General features: G+C 36.5%; 3 protein-coding genes across 10 annotated transcripts; all 3 read left to right on the top strand.

Annotated features, from left to right (window-relative positions):
* Positions 1–2,253: 2,253 nt before the first annotated feature.
* LOC121776999 (F-box/kelch-repeat protein At3g23880-like) lies at positions 2,254–3,372 on the top strand. The gene has a single exon (XM_042174131.1). The coding sequence runs from the start codon at positions 2,254–2,256 to the stop codon at positions 3,370–3,372; it is 1,119 nt and encodes a 372-aa protein (XP_042030065.1).
* An 829-nt stretch (positions 3,373–4,201) lies between these two features.
* On the top strand, positions 4,202–5,374 carry LOC121776998 (putative F-box protein At1g47790). The gene has a single exon (XM_042174129.1). It carries the CDS (start codon positions 4,202–4,204, stop codon positions 5,372–5,374), a length of 1,173 nt encoding a protein of 390 aa, XP_042030063.1.
* Positions 5,375–9,255: 3,881 nt separating this feature from the next.
* Positions 9,256–15,489, top strand: LOC121777147. Of its 8 annotated transcripts, none has more exons than XR_006045388.1 (5): positions 9,256–9,714; positions 9,826–9,906; positions 10,230–10,305; positions 10,550–13,639; positions 13,780–15,489. XR_006045388.1 is itself a non-coding variant. In XM_042174293.1 (3 exons), the coding sequence occupies exons 1-3, from the start codon at positions 9,601–9,603 to the stop codon at positions 10,281–10,283; spliced, it is 249 nt and encodes an 82-aa protein (XP_042030227.1). In that variant the 5' UTR covers positions 9,407–9,600; the 3' UTR covers positions 10,284–10,536. The 8 variants fall into 8 exon arrangements, 1 of the variants encoding a protein (XP_042030227.1); XR_006045386.1 differs by lacking the exon at positions 10,230–10,305 and having other exon boundaries at positions 9,258–9,714; positions 10,550–12,933; positions 13,011–13,639; XR_006045384.1 differs by lacking the exon at positions 10,230–10,305 and having other exon boundaries at positions 9,259–9,714; positions 10,550–11,828; positions 11,963–13,639.
* Positions 15,490–15,572: the final 83 nt, after the last annotated feature.

The raw sequence follows: 15,572 nt of genomic DNA, 5'->3' as shown, positions 1-15,572 counted from the left end.
CACATCACTATTAACATGATTTTGCTTCACTGTTGTTAACAAAACACATCACTATTAGAACAATTTTACTTCACTGTTGTTAATAAAATACATCACTATTAGAACGATTTTACTTCACTGTTGTTAACAAAACACATCACTCTTAGCATGATTTTACTTCACTGTTGTTTACAAAACACATCACTCTTAGCATGATCTTACTTCACTATTGTTTACAAAATACACCACTCTTAGCATTATATTACTTCACTGTTGTTTACAAAACACATCACTCTTAGCATGATATTACTTCACTGTTGTTTACAAAACACATCACTCTTAGCATGATATTACTTCACTGTTGTTTACAAAACACATCACTCTTAGCATGATCTTACTTCATTGTTGTTTACAAAACACATCACTCTTAGCATTAGCATGATCTTACTTCACTGTTGTTTACAAAACACATCACTCTTAGCATGATCTTACTTCACTGTTGTTTATAAAACACATCACTCAGAGACCTCCATATATTGCTTGATCACCTAGCTCTTCCTCAATTCTAAGCAGCTGTATACTCGTATCCAAGAGACAACAACTGACCCAAAAAACATGCACGGTTGGATTTTATTTAGCACTATCGATCGTCATCGTCACCATTTCCCAAAAACAAAATCCATTAATTAATATATTTCTCACTCCTTCCCGGTGACAATCTCCGCCACCGCCCTGCCAAACAACCATCTGCTACCTGCTTTTCTTCGTAATTCCCCGCAGGCACTTCCTCCGGGCACCGCCGACGGAGAGCACAATTCCTGCGGCTTCTCTTTCGGCGAGAGACTCGTGAATCCATCGATGTTTCTCTGCGTCATTGTTTATTCCTTGTGCATTAACTGAAACTTCCGAGCTCAACTCCATTTGTTGGTTTAATTTCCAGAGCAGAGAAGAGAAGAGAGAAGAAGAACCGCAGGTTCCTTTTCAAATGAATTCAATTTGCCAACCTAATCTGATGTCGGAGTAAATTCAATTTGCTATGCAATGACCATAATGCACCTGCCTTGTTATTATGGAGTAAATTTGTGATTGAGGGAACTAATTTCTCCTTAAATTCGAAAATTAATACTAGCCCTTGATTTTTTTGATCATGTGGCTATGATTTGTTCTCTAATTATGTAGTTAATGAGCACTTACCCTAAATTACTACTCCCTCCGTTCCATAGTAGTGGAATCATTTTGCCATTTTGGTACGTTCCATAGTAGTGGAGTCATTTCCCTTTTTAGTAAAAGTTAACACATTTCTTCTCACTTACTTTACTCTCTCTTACTTTATTCTCTCTTCATCTCTCTACTTTCTTAATCTCCGTGCCGAAAAGAAATGCCCCCACTACTATGGAACGGAGGGAGTACTATATATATATATATAAATTAGTATTTTATTAATGTATAATAATAGAAAATTAAAGTATAATTATATTCACCATGAGAAATATTATACTAATAAAATGTGCTTTAAAGTTTCTCAAAATATATTTATGTTTTATTTTATTTATACAAATCTTAAATGTTTGAGTTTAAACATAATCTCAAAATTATCATAATTAAATGTTCTATAACATATAAATATGACTAATTTTCATCATTATATATTGAATTGATCAAGTATTAATTTAATCGGTAACAGTCTAATTAGCCCGTTGGGCTAGCCCAAAACTGAGAGTTTAGAATTAGGGTTAAATGTTCATAACCAGATTGACATCCCTAGATTAGGTGTAATAAATAATGAATTATAATCATAATATGACATGAAAATAAATTATAAATTAATAATTTAGATTAATAAAACTAGATCAGGTGTAATAAATATTGTATTATAAGAAATTCTCAGAGGAAGATGATAAAGTTAGATTAGAGTTTGCATATTAATAAAATAAATAAAATAATTAAATTAAATATTTATGTTTGTATTACATCTCACATTAGGAAAAAATATCTAATCAAAACTAGGGAATGAAGAAACATATATGAATATATTTTTATGAAATCGGATTATCTTTCATGCAATATCATTTGCTAATATAGATCTGACTACATACACATTCATTTATAATAAAGATCTTCAACCATATATTTAGAAAACATGTTTTTTTATTATTTACTATAACCCACTCGGCTTCTTTAATAAGCTAAGCAAATATTATATGTGTCACGCCTCTATCAATATTATTGTTATCCTCTCTGAATAATTCGACCATTACAATAGAACACACAGCAATGAACACCGATGTGTTTACCGAGATTCTGTTGTGGCTGCCCTTCTTATCACTTTTGAGATTCCGAGCTGTCTGCAAGTTGTGGCGCGACATTATCAGTTCTCAATCTTTCGGAAAACTGCACACTCAAACTCATTACACCAACACCAACAATAACAATCCAGACGATACGGTATATCTACAATTTAGTTTGCCTAATGATGAAGTTCAACTACGGAACGAACTGTCAATAGAGCTCGAATATAACGAGAAGTCATTGATGTCGTATAAATCCGACCACTTTAACGGCTTGTCGTTAAACTACTGGGACAACATCAGCGATTACCTAGTTAGGTTACACGGGCCTGTTAGGGGTCTAATCTGCATCAACTGCAACTTGAAACCCGAGGCTCCCGTAGCCATATGCAACCCTTTTCTAGGCCTACTCAAGACTCTTCCTCTTACAACCTCGTGCGCCGGTTCCAACGAAGAAGATTACAAAGCTGTTGCAATTGGTTTCGACGACGAAGATTACAAAGTTGTTCAGCTCTTGTCATGCAAGAAACATCGGTGCCTCCATGGCCAGTTGTATAAGAGAAGGGCGGATTCTTGGAGCGAGTTGACTGGAGAGAGTGTCGTGCTCGATAATCAAGAATTCGATTGGGTTGACCCCATACAGTTGCGGAGCAGGAATGGCTACTTTGCGCACTGGCGTGCTAATCTACTAAATGGTGCTAGTTTGAAGGAGGTTATACTGACTTTCGACATGAAGAATGAGGTGTTTCAGACAATCACATTGCCGGAATATGAACCTGATACTTTGGATCATATTTTTGCAGAAGACGAGCACTCGTTTCTCAAATTTGTTTTACCTCATCCGTGCTGTAATGCTTTTGAAGATGATAAGTTAGTGCAGGTTTATGAGTCGATATGGATAAAGAGTGAATTGAGTTGGATTCCATTAATGAATGTTGAAGTACCCTTTTCTCAAGTGCCTCTATTGAGGGCTGGTTGTGTGTTTTTGGATGACGGAGATGGTGCGGAAGTTGTGTATGATTATTGTGCACGCAAACTCATCGGACGCCATTGTGTGATACCCTTGGCTTTCGTTGAGTATAGAGGGAGCTTCGTTTCACCTTGATCATCTCTCATTAGTCCATTATGATTTGATATTATTTGCTTTATAAGGCTTTGGTATACCTTTGCCCTTTGATATGTGTCCATAGGACCCTTTGGTAAAAATTCCTATTTAATATCACCTCGATATTATATAGGGATAGTGTCAAGCTTGGTTAATAGTGAGATACACTATATAAAATTGTATCTTGGTTAATAAAGATACAATGATTATATCTTGGTTAGAATAAAGTTGTTTCGTTGTTTGGTTAGATCGTCAATTTTAATATAATTCAAAACATGTTTGATTTGCCGTATACTACTATTATATAGTGTCAAAATAATTTGTACTACTTACTAATATGCCCTAAGAAATATTCATAATTATTTGAATTGAGGTTCTGATTCATTTAGTTTTTGTTAATGCTTATTTAAATTTTGTTTGTTTTTAAATAGATTTCATGCTCAAAAATCCCATGGGAGATGGAAGAAAAGAACTAAGGACCAAATAAATTTCAATAATTACATGTGAAAGAAATTGAAATTACCTTTGCAATTCGATGGATTTTCTTCTCGCTTTGCCCAATTCTCAAATAGCTCTGAATTTACGCACACATCCACCGCTGCTAATTAATACAGTAGTAGCATATATTGTGAGCTTATCGTTTATTTATAAACTAATTTGTTGTGTCCGAGATCTACTATAACTCGATGTCCTTTACATTATAATCATCTCTTCGTTTCCAAGTAGTGATAGGATTTATTTTTCCGCTATAAAATGCTTACTATTGTAGTCTTCAATGTTCCATCTAATTTGATGCAATACAATATATTTCTCGAGCGTTCACTCTATCATGGGCAATGCATCTCTGGTCAATGCCAATGCTAAAGCTGAGGAGGATCGTAGCACTATCTCGATCCCTTCTCGCCGTGCATCTCTTGTCATTGACCCCGTCATAAAAATCAACATCGATGTGCTGACAGAGATTCTCTTGTGTCTTCCCGTACAATCTCTCTTGAGATTCCGAGCTGTCTCCAAATCTTGGGGTCACATTATCGATTCTCAATCTTTCAGAACATTGCACACTCGCAACAACAAATCAGATGACGCGGTCACTCTTCAAGTTTATACTACCAACTTTTTGCAGAACATACTGTCGATAAAGCTCCAACACAACGGGAAGTCATTAATGTCGTATGAAGCCGAAAGCTTAACCGATTCCTCGTTAAAATTAGTTGGGCCAGTTAAGGGTCTAATCTGCATTAACCCTAATAAATTTTGGGTGCCCATAGCCATATGCAACCCTTTTCTAGGCCAACTCAAGCTTCTCCCACTTACCACCCCTCCCACTTCCAAATCCTGTGGAATATGCTGGCGCGAGGTTGCAATTGGTTTCGACGAAGATTACAAAGTTGTGCAGCTGATGTCGTGCCCAAAACACCGCCATGTCCTCGCCCAAGTCTACTCAAGAAAGACAGGATCTTGGAGGGAGTTGGCCAGAGATGATGGCGGCCTCCTTGATAACCTACATTCTTTCTCGCCTTATCCCATAAAATCGTGGTGCAAGAATGATCACTTTGCACACTGGCGCGTGTATCGGCTTAAGGTGGGAGCTGGTATTGTGCAGGAGATATTAAGCTTGAACATGAAGAATGAAGTGTTTCACACAATTAGGTTGCCGGCGGATTATACTTACTATTATGATTCGATTTTTGCAGATGATGAACACTCATTTCGCCGCTTTGTTTTGCATTCTCGCTCACGTCTTGACTTGGTAGGGATTTATGAGTCGAGATGTGAAGGAAGCGAATTGAGTTGGAATCATATGATGGATGTGGAAGTACCCTTCTCTAACTTGGACTCTGAGGCACTTTTCTGGAGGAGTGGTTGTGTGTTTATCAAATATTGGAGGAGCTTGTTTGTGTATGATTATCGTGCACACAAATTTATCTGCAAGCACGTACCCCCTTTGGGGCTTGTGGGGATTATTGAGTATAGTGGGAGCTTCGTTTCACTTGAGAATTAGTCTTTATATTGGAAATACATTCTCCTTTTTGTCCTTGCATTGCTAACACTATTTTCCTCTCTAAATAATTCCAACAGCACAATCAAACACATATCATTATTATATCAATGATCAATCTCTCTTGAGATTCCGAACTGTCTGCAAATTCTGGCGTGACAGTATCGATTCTCAGCCATTCAGAAAACTGCACACTCAAAACAACAAATCACATGACATGGTTTATCTACAGCTTTGTCAACCTAGGAAACAAGACGAGGCATGTTTGGAAGTACGTTTAAGGAACTGTCAATGAAGTTACAATACAAGAGCAACAACTCATATGAATCCGACCAATTCACCAGCTACTTGAAATCCTACTGGCCTTGTAATGTTGTTGTTGGGGCAGTTAAGGGTCTAATCTTCATAAACCCTTATGATTTGAAGGTGCCCATAGCCATATGCAACCCTTTTCTAGGCCAACTCAAGATTCTCCCGTCCTCTTCCAGCCCCTCGTGTGAAATAGTCTTGCGCAAAGTTGCAATTGGTTTCGACAAGGATGAAGATTACAAAGTGGTGCAACTGCAGCATTGCAGGAGTCACGAGTGTCTTCACGCCCAACTGTATTCAAGAAGGACAGATTCTTGGAGGGAGTTGGAGGGAGACAACCGTATCCTTGATGATATATATGTATGGATTAAGCCCATAAAATCAAGGTACAAGAATGGCTACTTTTCGCATTGGAGTCTGCATGACTACATGACGGGAGCAGATATACTAAGCTTGGACATGAAAAATGAAGTGTTTCGGAGAATTAGGTCGAGGCCAAATTTTTTTGCAAGTTCCATCTTTGCAAAAGACGAGGACTCGTTTCAGGGGTTTGAATTTAAAAAGAATGGAGTTAATATTCATGAGTTGATATGTGAAGGAAGCGAATTGAGTTGGAATTATACTATGGCTGGGAAAGTACGCACCTCTAACTCTGAGGTGCCTTTGTGGAGCAATGATTGTGTGATTTTTGAGGATGTATTGGGCACGTTTGTGTATGATCAGCGTGCACACACACAGTCATAAGCAAGCATTCCGAGCTGCCCAAAGGGTCCGAGATGGTGGAGTATAGAGGGAGCTTCGTTTCACTTGAAAATTAGTCTAGTGCAAGACTATTCCAAGAAGGCTTCTTTTCTATGAACTTTTGTATAATGGCTTACCAAATTTTCGTGAGGGTTCTGATTCATTTTTTAGATCCAGCATAGTAAGTTTTAAATGAATTTCGAAGAATGATAATTTTTTTCGTTTATTGTTTGAATATGCGATTGACTTTGAATATTGTGCCAATCTACTATTGACTCGGAAATCATTTCCGTCTTTTCTAGGAAAATAGAGGGTTATATGGAATTTAAAATAAGTCTTATATGTGGACTGTACGAGTTTTAGGGATAAATTAGTAAATTAAAAAAATAAGATAAAAAGTGGGTAGAGAGTAAAAGAGATATGGAGAAGAAGTAAGTAGAGTATAACAAAGAAGAAAAAATAGGTAAAGTATGGGAGATAGAATAAAAAACATGAGAGATAAATTTTTCATTTTTAGATATTAGACTATTTTTTTTATCTAAAATGGTAAAATGGAGTTATTTTTTGTAGAAGGAGAGAGTAATTAAAATTCAAATCCAAATTCTTTGTTCATAATTCAACCTTTGAGTTACTAAAATGATTGATTTTAATATTTAGGAGAAAATTACCTAATTTTCTTAAAGTGCCAACATGATGTACAAAATATTTTGAGCTTTGAACTATTATGTTGGGTTGAGTTACCTCTAAAAACTAAAATTGGGTTGGATTACGTGCTTCCTTACCGCGATGATGGCAATGATAGTCTCATATTAAAAATGAAAATTTGCTTACTTTTGTTACTCATTTTTTTATAACTCTCCTACTTCATTCATATTTTCCTACTCCACCTCTTCTCTCTTATATTTTATAAATTTTATATTAAAACTTGTCATTCATCAAGATATTATTTAAAGGTGTAAAAATATAGTCATTCATAACAGTAAGAAACAAAGAATTTTGGAAATTAGGAAAAAGGAGTATCTAATCAAAATTATGGAATGTTGCATAATTTAATATTTTCCTTGTATAAAATATCAACCATAGAAATTTAATACCAAACAGACGAGATAAGAGATATCCATACCAAACATAGCCGCACGAATATATACATATCTATGACTATATACGCATTTAATTCTAGGGTTCTCTAAAGGAAAAAAACATATTTACATACATGTATCTCGAATCATCAATAATACTATTATTACTCTCTGAATATTACTCCCTCCGTCCCGGGCTACTCGCCCCTTTCCTTTTCGGCACGGAAATTAAGGAATGAGTGTATAGGAAAGTCAAAAATGACGGTTGTAGGTGAAATTTTTTACTAAAAATGGAAAGAGTGCAAGTAACTTGGGACGCCCAAAAAGGAAATAAGTGCGAGTAGTGCGGGACGGAGGAGGGAGTATATCATTACAATCAAACACAAAGCAATGAACAGGGATGTGTTGACAGAGATTTTCTCGTATCTGCCTACACAATCTCTCTTGAGATCCCGAGCTGTTTCCAAGTTGTCGCGTGATGCTATCGATTCTCCACCGGATGCGGTATATTTACAATTCCGTTTGCCAATGATCAACTTCGGAAGCAACTGTTGATAGAGCTTCAACACAATGGGAGGTCATTAATGTCGTGTGAATCCGACCACTTGGACAGCTCCGCGCTACCTTACTCACATATCAATGATCAAGTTGTGTTATCTGGGCCAGTTAAGGGTGTGGTCTAATCTGCATCCACGGTGAATGTTGTGAAAGTCACCCCGATGTGCCCACAGCCATATGCAACCTTTTTTTAGGTCAACTCAAACTTCTTCCGTCTTCTCCCAACTCCTCGAGTGACATATATTGGCGCGAGGTTTCAATTGGTTTCCACCAAGATTACAAAGTTGTACAGATGTTGTGGTGCTATGCTCATCGTTTCCTCCGTGCTCAGCTCTATTGCAAAAAGACGAATTCTTGGAGGGAGTTGGCCGGCTTTCCCGATCTAACCTGGGTTGAACCTATAAAGTCACGGTGCAAGGATGGCTACATTCTGCGGATAATATTTTGAAGAAAAAGAGGTTTATATTGTGTTTGGACATGAAGAATGAAGTGTTTCGGACAATTTCATTGCCAGATTGGTCGGAAGATACAAGTTGGGCAGAGATTTTTGCAGAAGATGACCACTCGTTTGTCTTCATTGTCTTGCCTGTAATACCAGTTGGTTTGCAAGGTACTCCTCCGTTTCCATGTTAATAGAGTCATTTTTCTATTTCAGGAAGTTTCAACGTAATTGAGTCATTTCTATTTTTGTCAAAAAGTAATCCTCTTATTTTATTCTCTCTTCATTTCTCTTACTTTATTCACCATTCACTAACACACTATTTTTAATCTCGGTGCCGAAAAGAAATGTCTCAATTAACAAGGAACGAAGGGAGGAATATATATGCGAAGATTTATGAGTCGAGATGTGAAGGGAGCAAATTGAGTTGGAATCATGCGATGGATGCTGAAATACCCTTCTCTCAAAACGTTTCTCAGTTGAGGGCGGGTTGTGTGTTTTTTGTCAATCCCAAGTATAGATTGGCTCAAAGCATTCCCATGTGCGTCAACCACAACGAGTGAGTTCCTTTTTTAGAATCGATCAAAATCAATGAAAACACCAAATGATACAATCATAAATATGAACGATACTAAAGAAAAAGCTTCGAGAACTTTCAACCTCCGGAAATTTGAGGCAAATATATGACAAATTTGTGTAACCAACTTTTACACAGAGAAAAGAAACGCGAGCGGCGCGGATGAGCATTAGGATTTATAATTTTAGAATTATGTGAAAAGAAATCAAATTTGTTCGTAGTTATTTCATGATAATATTTTTGATGAACTTTTATCTAACAACCAAGAAATTATATGTGAACTCATCGGTATTGAGTTAAATAGTATTGTCTGAGCATATAAAACCACATGCCAATATGAGTTTTTAAAATCGCATGAAAATAAAAAGTTGACTAAATTGTAATTTACATATTTTATCCTTTTTAATTGATATAGAAATGTTTTAAAAATGTAAAAATAAAAAGAGAAATTGCAAAACGGGGATTTGAGTTTGACTCCGACCAAGTAGTGCAGAACAGTCGTCTCTACTCTGCTAAAAGCGTATCAATGATGCGAACAAGGATTTTGTGGTTTGGTGTAGGTTTCGCCTCTGCTTCTGGAGCAATTGCGCAGTTTGTGCTCAAGGATCTGTGGACGGATCGCACTTCCCTTGCTTCTCAGGTGAGAATTTCATGTTCAAGTATTGTTGTTTATCATTTAATTCGAATTTATCGAAAACGATAGATGATTATATAAATTTCTTAAAGTAATCAACTGTTAATATATGTGCAGGTGACGGAAAAGTTCGATTCGCTGGATGCGCGAGTGTTTAATCTGGAGTCTGTGATTTCCAGCAATCATACTTCACCTCAGGTTTGGTTGCTTGTTGCTGTAATTGTTGTTTGAGGTTATATTTTTTAATTGAAATTTTATTTACTGTTTTTCTAGAATGAAACTGCATTGCAATAGTTTTAGGAGAAGCTAGCCTATGGATTGCAGAATTTTTTGTAATGTCGTGAAAATTATGTATTGAAGAAGTGATCAAGTCCTGTGGGTCGAGTGAAAGGCATTAGGGAGGGACAGTTCTTCTTGAACTGTAATTGTGGTTGTTTGTTCATATATTATGTCCTCAGTGAGTCGGTGTTATGCATGTAGAAATCACAAAGTAAGTGGAGGCAGTTTGAATGTAAGTGCAGGGAAAAAGGAGAGAGAGGTGTGTGAATAACAGGGATGGATCTTCATCAACTTAAGGATGCGGTGTACTGGTGTCTGGTGTGTGCCTGACCATAATTACAGTTGAACCCTCAGTGGTCGAGGAAAATTCAATCTTCGGCACCGATCTGTGTTTTCTATAATATACACCATCATGTTATGCAATATATACTTTCTATAATGTAATCTTATGGAATATTATCGCATACCGTGGTTTCTCATACCATAACCATACAGATTTTAGTTTTCCTTGGGTACTTTGGTTTATCTGCATGAAAACTTACAGCTATTATATTTCTTGTAGGATGAAGGGAATCTTGGATGAAGGTTCTGATTTTTTGCAGCATATGCATATGATCCTACAGCTGTTCTACTGTTCTTTCTGAAGATTGGATGTATTTACATTACTTTTGAGATTTTTGAATGGCAGTGATCTACTCATATCCATCTTGACTTTGTCACATACATTATGCTTTCAATGTCATCTAGTATGTTATAATTCGATATGGAATTCATTAACTTGTCCTTTGTGATTGGATTATGGAATCATTAATTGCCCTTCCATGTTGCAGTAGCTTATCTGTTAATGATGATGATGTTGTTTGGAAATTTAGTCCCTCATAACACATAAGTGACATGTTGCATCCAGATTCTAAGGATCTGGAATGATATCAAATTCCAGCATAATATAACTGAATTAAAAAAAAGAAAAAAGATTTAGACTATTTGGATCATTCTCGAGTGCACAGAAATTTAGCTGCCCACTCAAAACAACACAAGGCAGCATAAGATATTCAGCTGCTGCATTATATGGCTATTGTGCCAGCTGCCAAGTATTTGAACACAATGGCTGAGAACAAATTAATTTAACTATTTTAATTGAAATTCCTACATTTGTCAAAAGTCCTACTGTGTTACAGAGTGTTAGTGCCTATATAGCTGTTGTGAAATTTTCTATCCGTCTCTCTGATACATTGTCATTCACATGATCCAAACAGTTATATTTCATCGGCTGAGGAAATTTTTACAACTTGCCATACAAGGGGTTTCTCTATGTGTACAGTCATTAGGTTGTTAGCATCTCCTATAGTTTTTCTACAATGTTACTTATTGTTCTGGACCATCTTCTGAGTCATCACCTGTATGATTTGTTGCTCCACTTTCTATGGTACCACCATTATGAGGGTTGATTGATCCACCTGATGAATGATGAGTTTGGTCGTGGTGTTCTTTGATTGTCCAAATGGGAACCAAGATCACTAGCACCACTGACAGGAACAACAATGCTGACCATAGCAATCGTATGTATCTCCTTAGTGGCTTGCAATGTTTGTTAAGAATTTCGGACAAGGCATCCTTGATTGGCCTACACTCAACAAGGCCTTCTATGCTAGGAAATTGATCGAGTAATATTTGTATAGAAGTGCAGTATGCTCCTATTGAGTTGTAGTAATCTGCAGGAACCAGAATTCCTCCATTACATGTGGTCTGGGTATCAGGACAGGCTATCTGTTCTATAACCTTCAGAAGCAAGAGATCTGTTCTTAGTTTAACATCGCCCTCAAGAAAAATTGTTGGTCTCGGTGAGTCTCTCTCTCTCTCTCTCTCTCTCACACGCACACACACATAAAGAAGTTGGGAGCTTTGATGTGAGTGTGTAAAGTAGATTCAGTTTTCATAGGTCCCCTTACCTTAGGAATATCTCCTATTCGCACAGATGTGTTTGGACAGTTCCATGGCTGGTAGTCATGTGCAGGTGTTGGGGAGAAAGGATTGCAAATCTGAATAATTCCTCCATATGATATAGATATATTTTCGTTTACCTGCAATAGTTGATCTCAAGAATGTAAGCCACAGAACATTCTCCTTTTCCTTTGCACGAGTGGTATGAATATGATAATGATATCAGGTAAAAAATTTCTAAATAATTAAAGAAAAAGCAATGCACTAGGTCTTCCACTGAAATATATTATGCCCATCATGAATAGTTTGGATCTCTTAATGACACAGGGAACTGAGATCACCCCAGAATCCATTAGACCAGTTGAGTGCCATGAAAGATGAAGTCTTATTGCATATAATAAGATTGTCATCTATGGCTCGATAATATTCTAGTTAAATTTTCTTCAACTTTCTTTCATTCACAAGTTCAAATGTTGATATGTTCTATTAATTGGACTTGAGCACCTTTGAACTATACTTGCAAAGGGTTTATAGTTTATACCACCTAATAAATTACCATGACAAATAGATGAACCAACAAACATTTTATTCATACAGAATACATTTCTTATAACTGCTTATCAGCTTACCTTATTCACTAAGTTGTGTATCCCTGCAGTAACATTATTAAGCATTGGTTTTGCAGAAAGCAATTGTTCACAGGGTAGAATGGGACTCAAGCTGTTGTTATAAGGATTCTTCTGGAAGCCTTCAAGTGCTCTGCATGTGTCTCCCGTCAAGCTGAAAGTTTTTATCCCTTTAGTTGATCCGATGGACATGTATATGCAAGTCAAATATTGTACTAGAATTTATTTTTATCTAGATATATCCATACATTTTTTGGTTCACATCAATTGTTTTGGAGCTGGGAGGTGAAAACTTACGTTTGTAGGAAGAAGCTTATCCCAAAAAGCCACCAACAGAAGAAAGTTAACATCCAGCAAACTGCTATTAATCTGCAATGGGGTAAATCCGTTAGAAATTATTTCATTTTAATCAAATGAGTATTCTATGTATTAATTCCTTGAGCTTACACTTGAAAGGGCCTCTGAAAGCTTGAAACTCCAAGTGCTGTAATAACAAGAGCATTTTGTGAAGAGAAGGAAAGTGCAGGAAAGAAAGCTTGACTGTTATCACTATTGACAGTTTTCTTTTAACAGAAGATTAATTTGTTTTAACATAACTCGTCTTTGGAATCAGAGTAGCAGCTAGGTGCTCATTTGGCCTTACCTAAGAGAGAGATTACGACAAGTAGTGTAAGCGTTATCGTCACTGTTGTCATTGCGTATCTGTCAATACCAGAAAGTAGTAATCATAGATCTATATTGGCTTCGAATAAACATAAAACAGGGGGAGCAATGAGAATATATACGATGTTTTCAGGCCCTTTTGTATTAAGTTCCTGTTCTTGGATGCATGTGTTTTTATAGCAGAACCTTGAGTTTCGAGCTTTATGGTTGTTGAATTTATTAATTGCTTGTTCTTTTCATCCATTTGTTGTTGTTGCAAATTCTGGCTTATTTCCTTCATGGCTCCAGTTATGTTGAATATTGTGTCAGATACACCATCTGCTGTGTCAAGAAGAATTTCTACCACTTTCTCTGCTCTGGAATGGGACTTTGAATTACCTCCTAAAGCCAAGCCAGAGGCCGTTCTGAAATGATAGCAGCAGGTATGATGTTTTTTTCGTGTAATTAGGACTTCTCGTTTGAAACACAACTTTTACAGCTGCTTCGCTTCTATTGACTGTTGTTGCCATGTAATAAAGAGTAACCTGATGTGCCTATTACTTACACTGCAAGGAGCGTACAGAAACTAGCCAAAATAATAGGTTGTAAATGGTACTGCTCATAACACGATGATTTGTTCTTGCGCTTTCTGCTCGTCCTGAAGCAATCAGTTCTTACTAAAAGAAGAATTCCATATCCTATACCGCATAGAAGCCATATTAGTGCAACAGCATACCCGGGTATGCCTGTAAATGCCGTTGACTGCACAACAGAACATATGCTGTAAAATAAGTCAACTTTTCATTTTCGTTAAGATGAAAGTGGTGGGAGCAATAGCTATACCAATACTTACACTCCAGTAATGGTCATTTGTAACGTTATATCCTCCTCTGTATTTCTTCAATAAATTTAAAGGGTCGGCTCTAACGGTTTCTTTCATATATGTCATCCCTACTGAGGTCATGTTCGATCCTGTTAAAATTCGTCCTGAAAGGTTGACAGCTTTCATGCAAAGATTATAATCACAGAAGAGTTTATGCAGAGGTTAAAAGCTCCTAAAGTAGAAGCAAAGGAAGAGATGAATCAGACACCTGATTCAGAGCTGGAAACTCCTGTGAAGCTCAAGGCAAGCATCCCGAGAATTACATGCTTTGCCATCCTTGTTCCACGAAAGGTTCCCATTTCTTCTACCTATCATTGATTTTCTGTTTACATTTGGTTATTGTTTGGATAGGGCATTTAGAGGATCTTTGCCTCCCCAACTTAGACCATGAGAAATATAGAAATGCATGCTCAGATTTTTCCAAGCACACACCGACACACATCACACCTTCTGTTGTATGCAGTAATTACACAACGAAGTAAATTGGAGATAAGCTAACTCTATTTAGGGGGTGTTTACTTTGTGGGGTATGATTGATAGATAGTGAAGACAAAGTGTACTTTAAATGTGAGATACAGAGACTGAACCATACTAGGCGAAAGCCTGACTTATAAAGGAAAAAAATGTAGAGAAAAACAGCTTCTAGCTTTATAGAATTAGCGTAACGTGCTTCATTTCTTCTTCTACTGAAAAACAAATTTATAGGAGACAGGAGTTGATGGTCATTGATTTAGGTGATCGAACATTTTTCTCGTGTTTAAGCTTAGGTGCCGAAAATTGGGAGTATGAAGTGAGTAGGAACGAATCCGTGGATATGCCTATTAGTGGTATTTTGGTACTTGATGCAATCTATTAATGGTATGTTGCCATGTTGGTACATAGATGCTATAATAAATGGTGTTTTATTTGCATTATTCGTCATCAATGCATGCCACGTGTATAGATATTGAAAGAAGGAAGCAGTCAAAAAACTCACTCGGAAAAGAACTGCTACTCCTTTTTCCTCTGAGCTCGCGTTTCTTGTCGTTGATTATGAAGTTTTGCTCAGGGAAGCCGATGTGAGTACCTTGGAATAAAATAAAATGGGTAGGAATTGATCAATGTATTCCATCGATCCAGTTAAACTGGAATCGATAGAAGATCTTCATTTTTCATAAAAAATGAAAAAAGAAAAGGGCAAAATATTATCACTGGCCATTCCTTATATTTTTTAGGGGAGAGGTTTATGCATGACGAAGAAAAGCTACAAATAGAATTATTGAGTAACAAGTCACTAAATATTACTATTATTATTGTAATTTAGTGTGTAATTTGCTCTGTCCTTTTCTCAGTTTTGACTTTTAAAAGTAAGTCAGTTAAAATGTTTTCTATGTTTCCGACCGGAAAATGTGTGAAAAACTGATTAAAACATCTTTCGATTTTTAAGGATTTTGTAATATATTCAGTACTTGAATTTGTTGGATTGTATTGTCAATTGTTTCCATAATTCTTTT

Source organism: Salvia splendens, chromosome 18, assembly GCF_004379255.2.
Source record: "Salvia splendens isolate huo1 chromosome 18, SspV2, whole genome shotgun sequence".
NCBI lineage: Eukaryota > Viridiplantae > Streptophyta > Magnoliopsida > Lamiales > Lamiaceae > Salvia > Salvia splendens.
The sequence above is the reverse complement of the archived record's forward strand: the minus strand, read 5'-3'. Positions and strand labels throughout refer to the sequence as shown.

Excerpts from the sequence above, each read along its gene's own strand:
- LOC121776999 (XM_042174131.1), top strand. The coding sequence starts at position 2,254 with ATGAACACCGATGTGTTTACCGAGATTCTGTTGTGGCTGCCCTTCTTA.
- LOC121777147 (XM_042174293.1), top strand. The coding sequence starts at position 9,601 with ATGATGCGAACAAGGATTTTGTGGTTTGGTGTAGGTTTCGCCTCTGCT. Across the intron at positions 9,715-9,825 it reads GCACTTCCCTTGCTTCTCAG|GTGACGGAAAAGTTCGATTC; the intron begins GTGAGAATTTCA and ends ATATATGTGCAG. Across the intron at positions 9,907-10,229 it reads GCAATCATACTTCACCTCAG|GGAAAAAGGAGAGAGAGGTG; the intron begins GTTTGGTTGCTT and ends ATGTAAGTGCAG.
- LOC121776998 (XM_042174129.1), top strand. The coding sequence starts at position 4,202 with ATGGGCAATGCATCTCTGGTCAATGCCAATGCTAAAGCTGAGGAGGAT.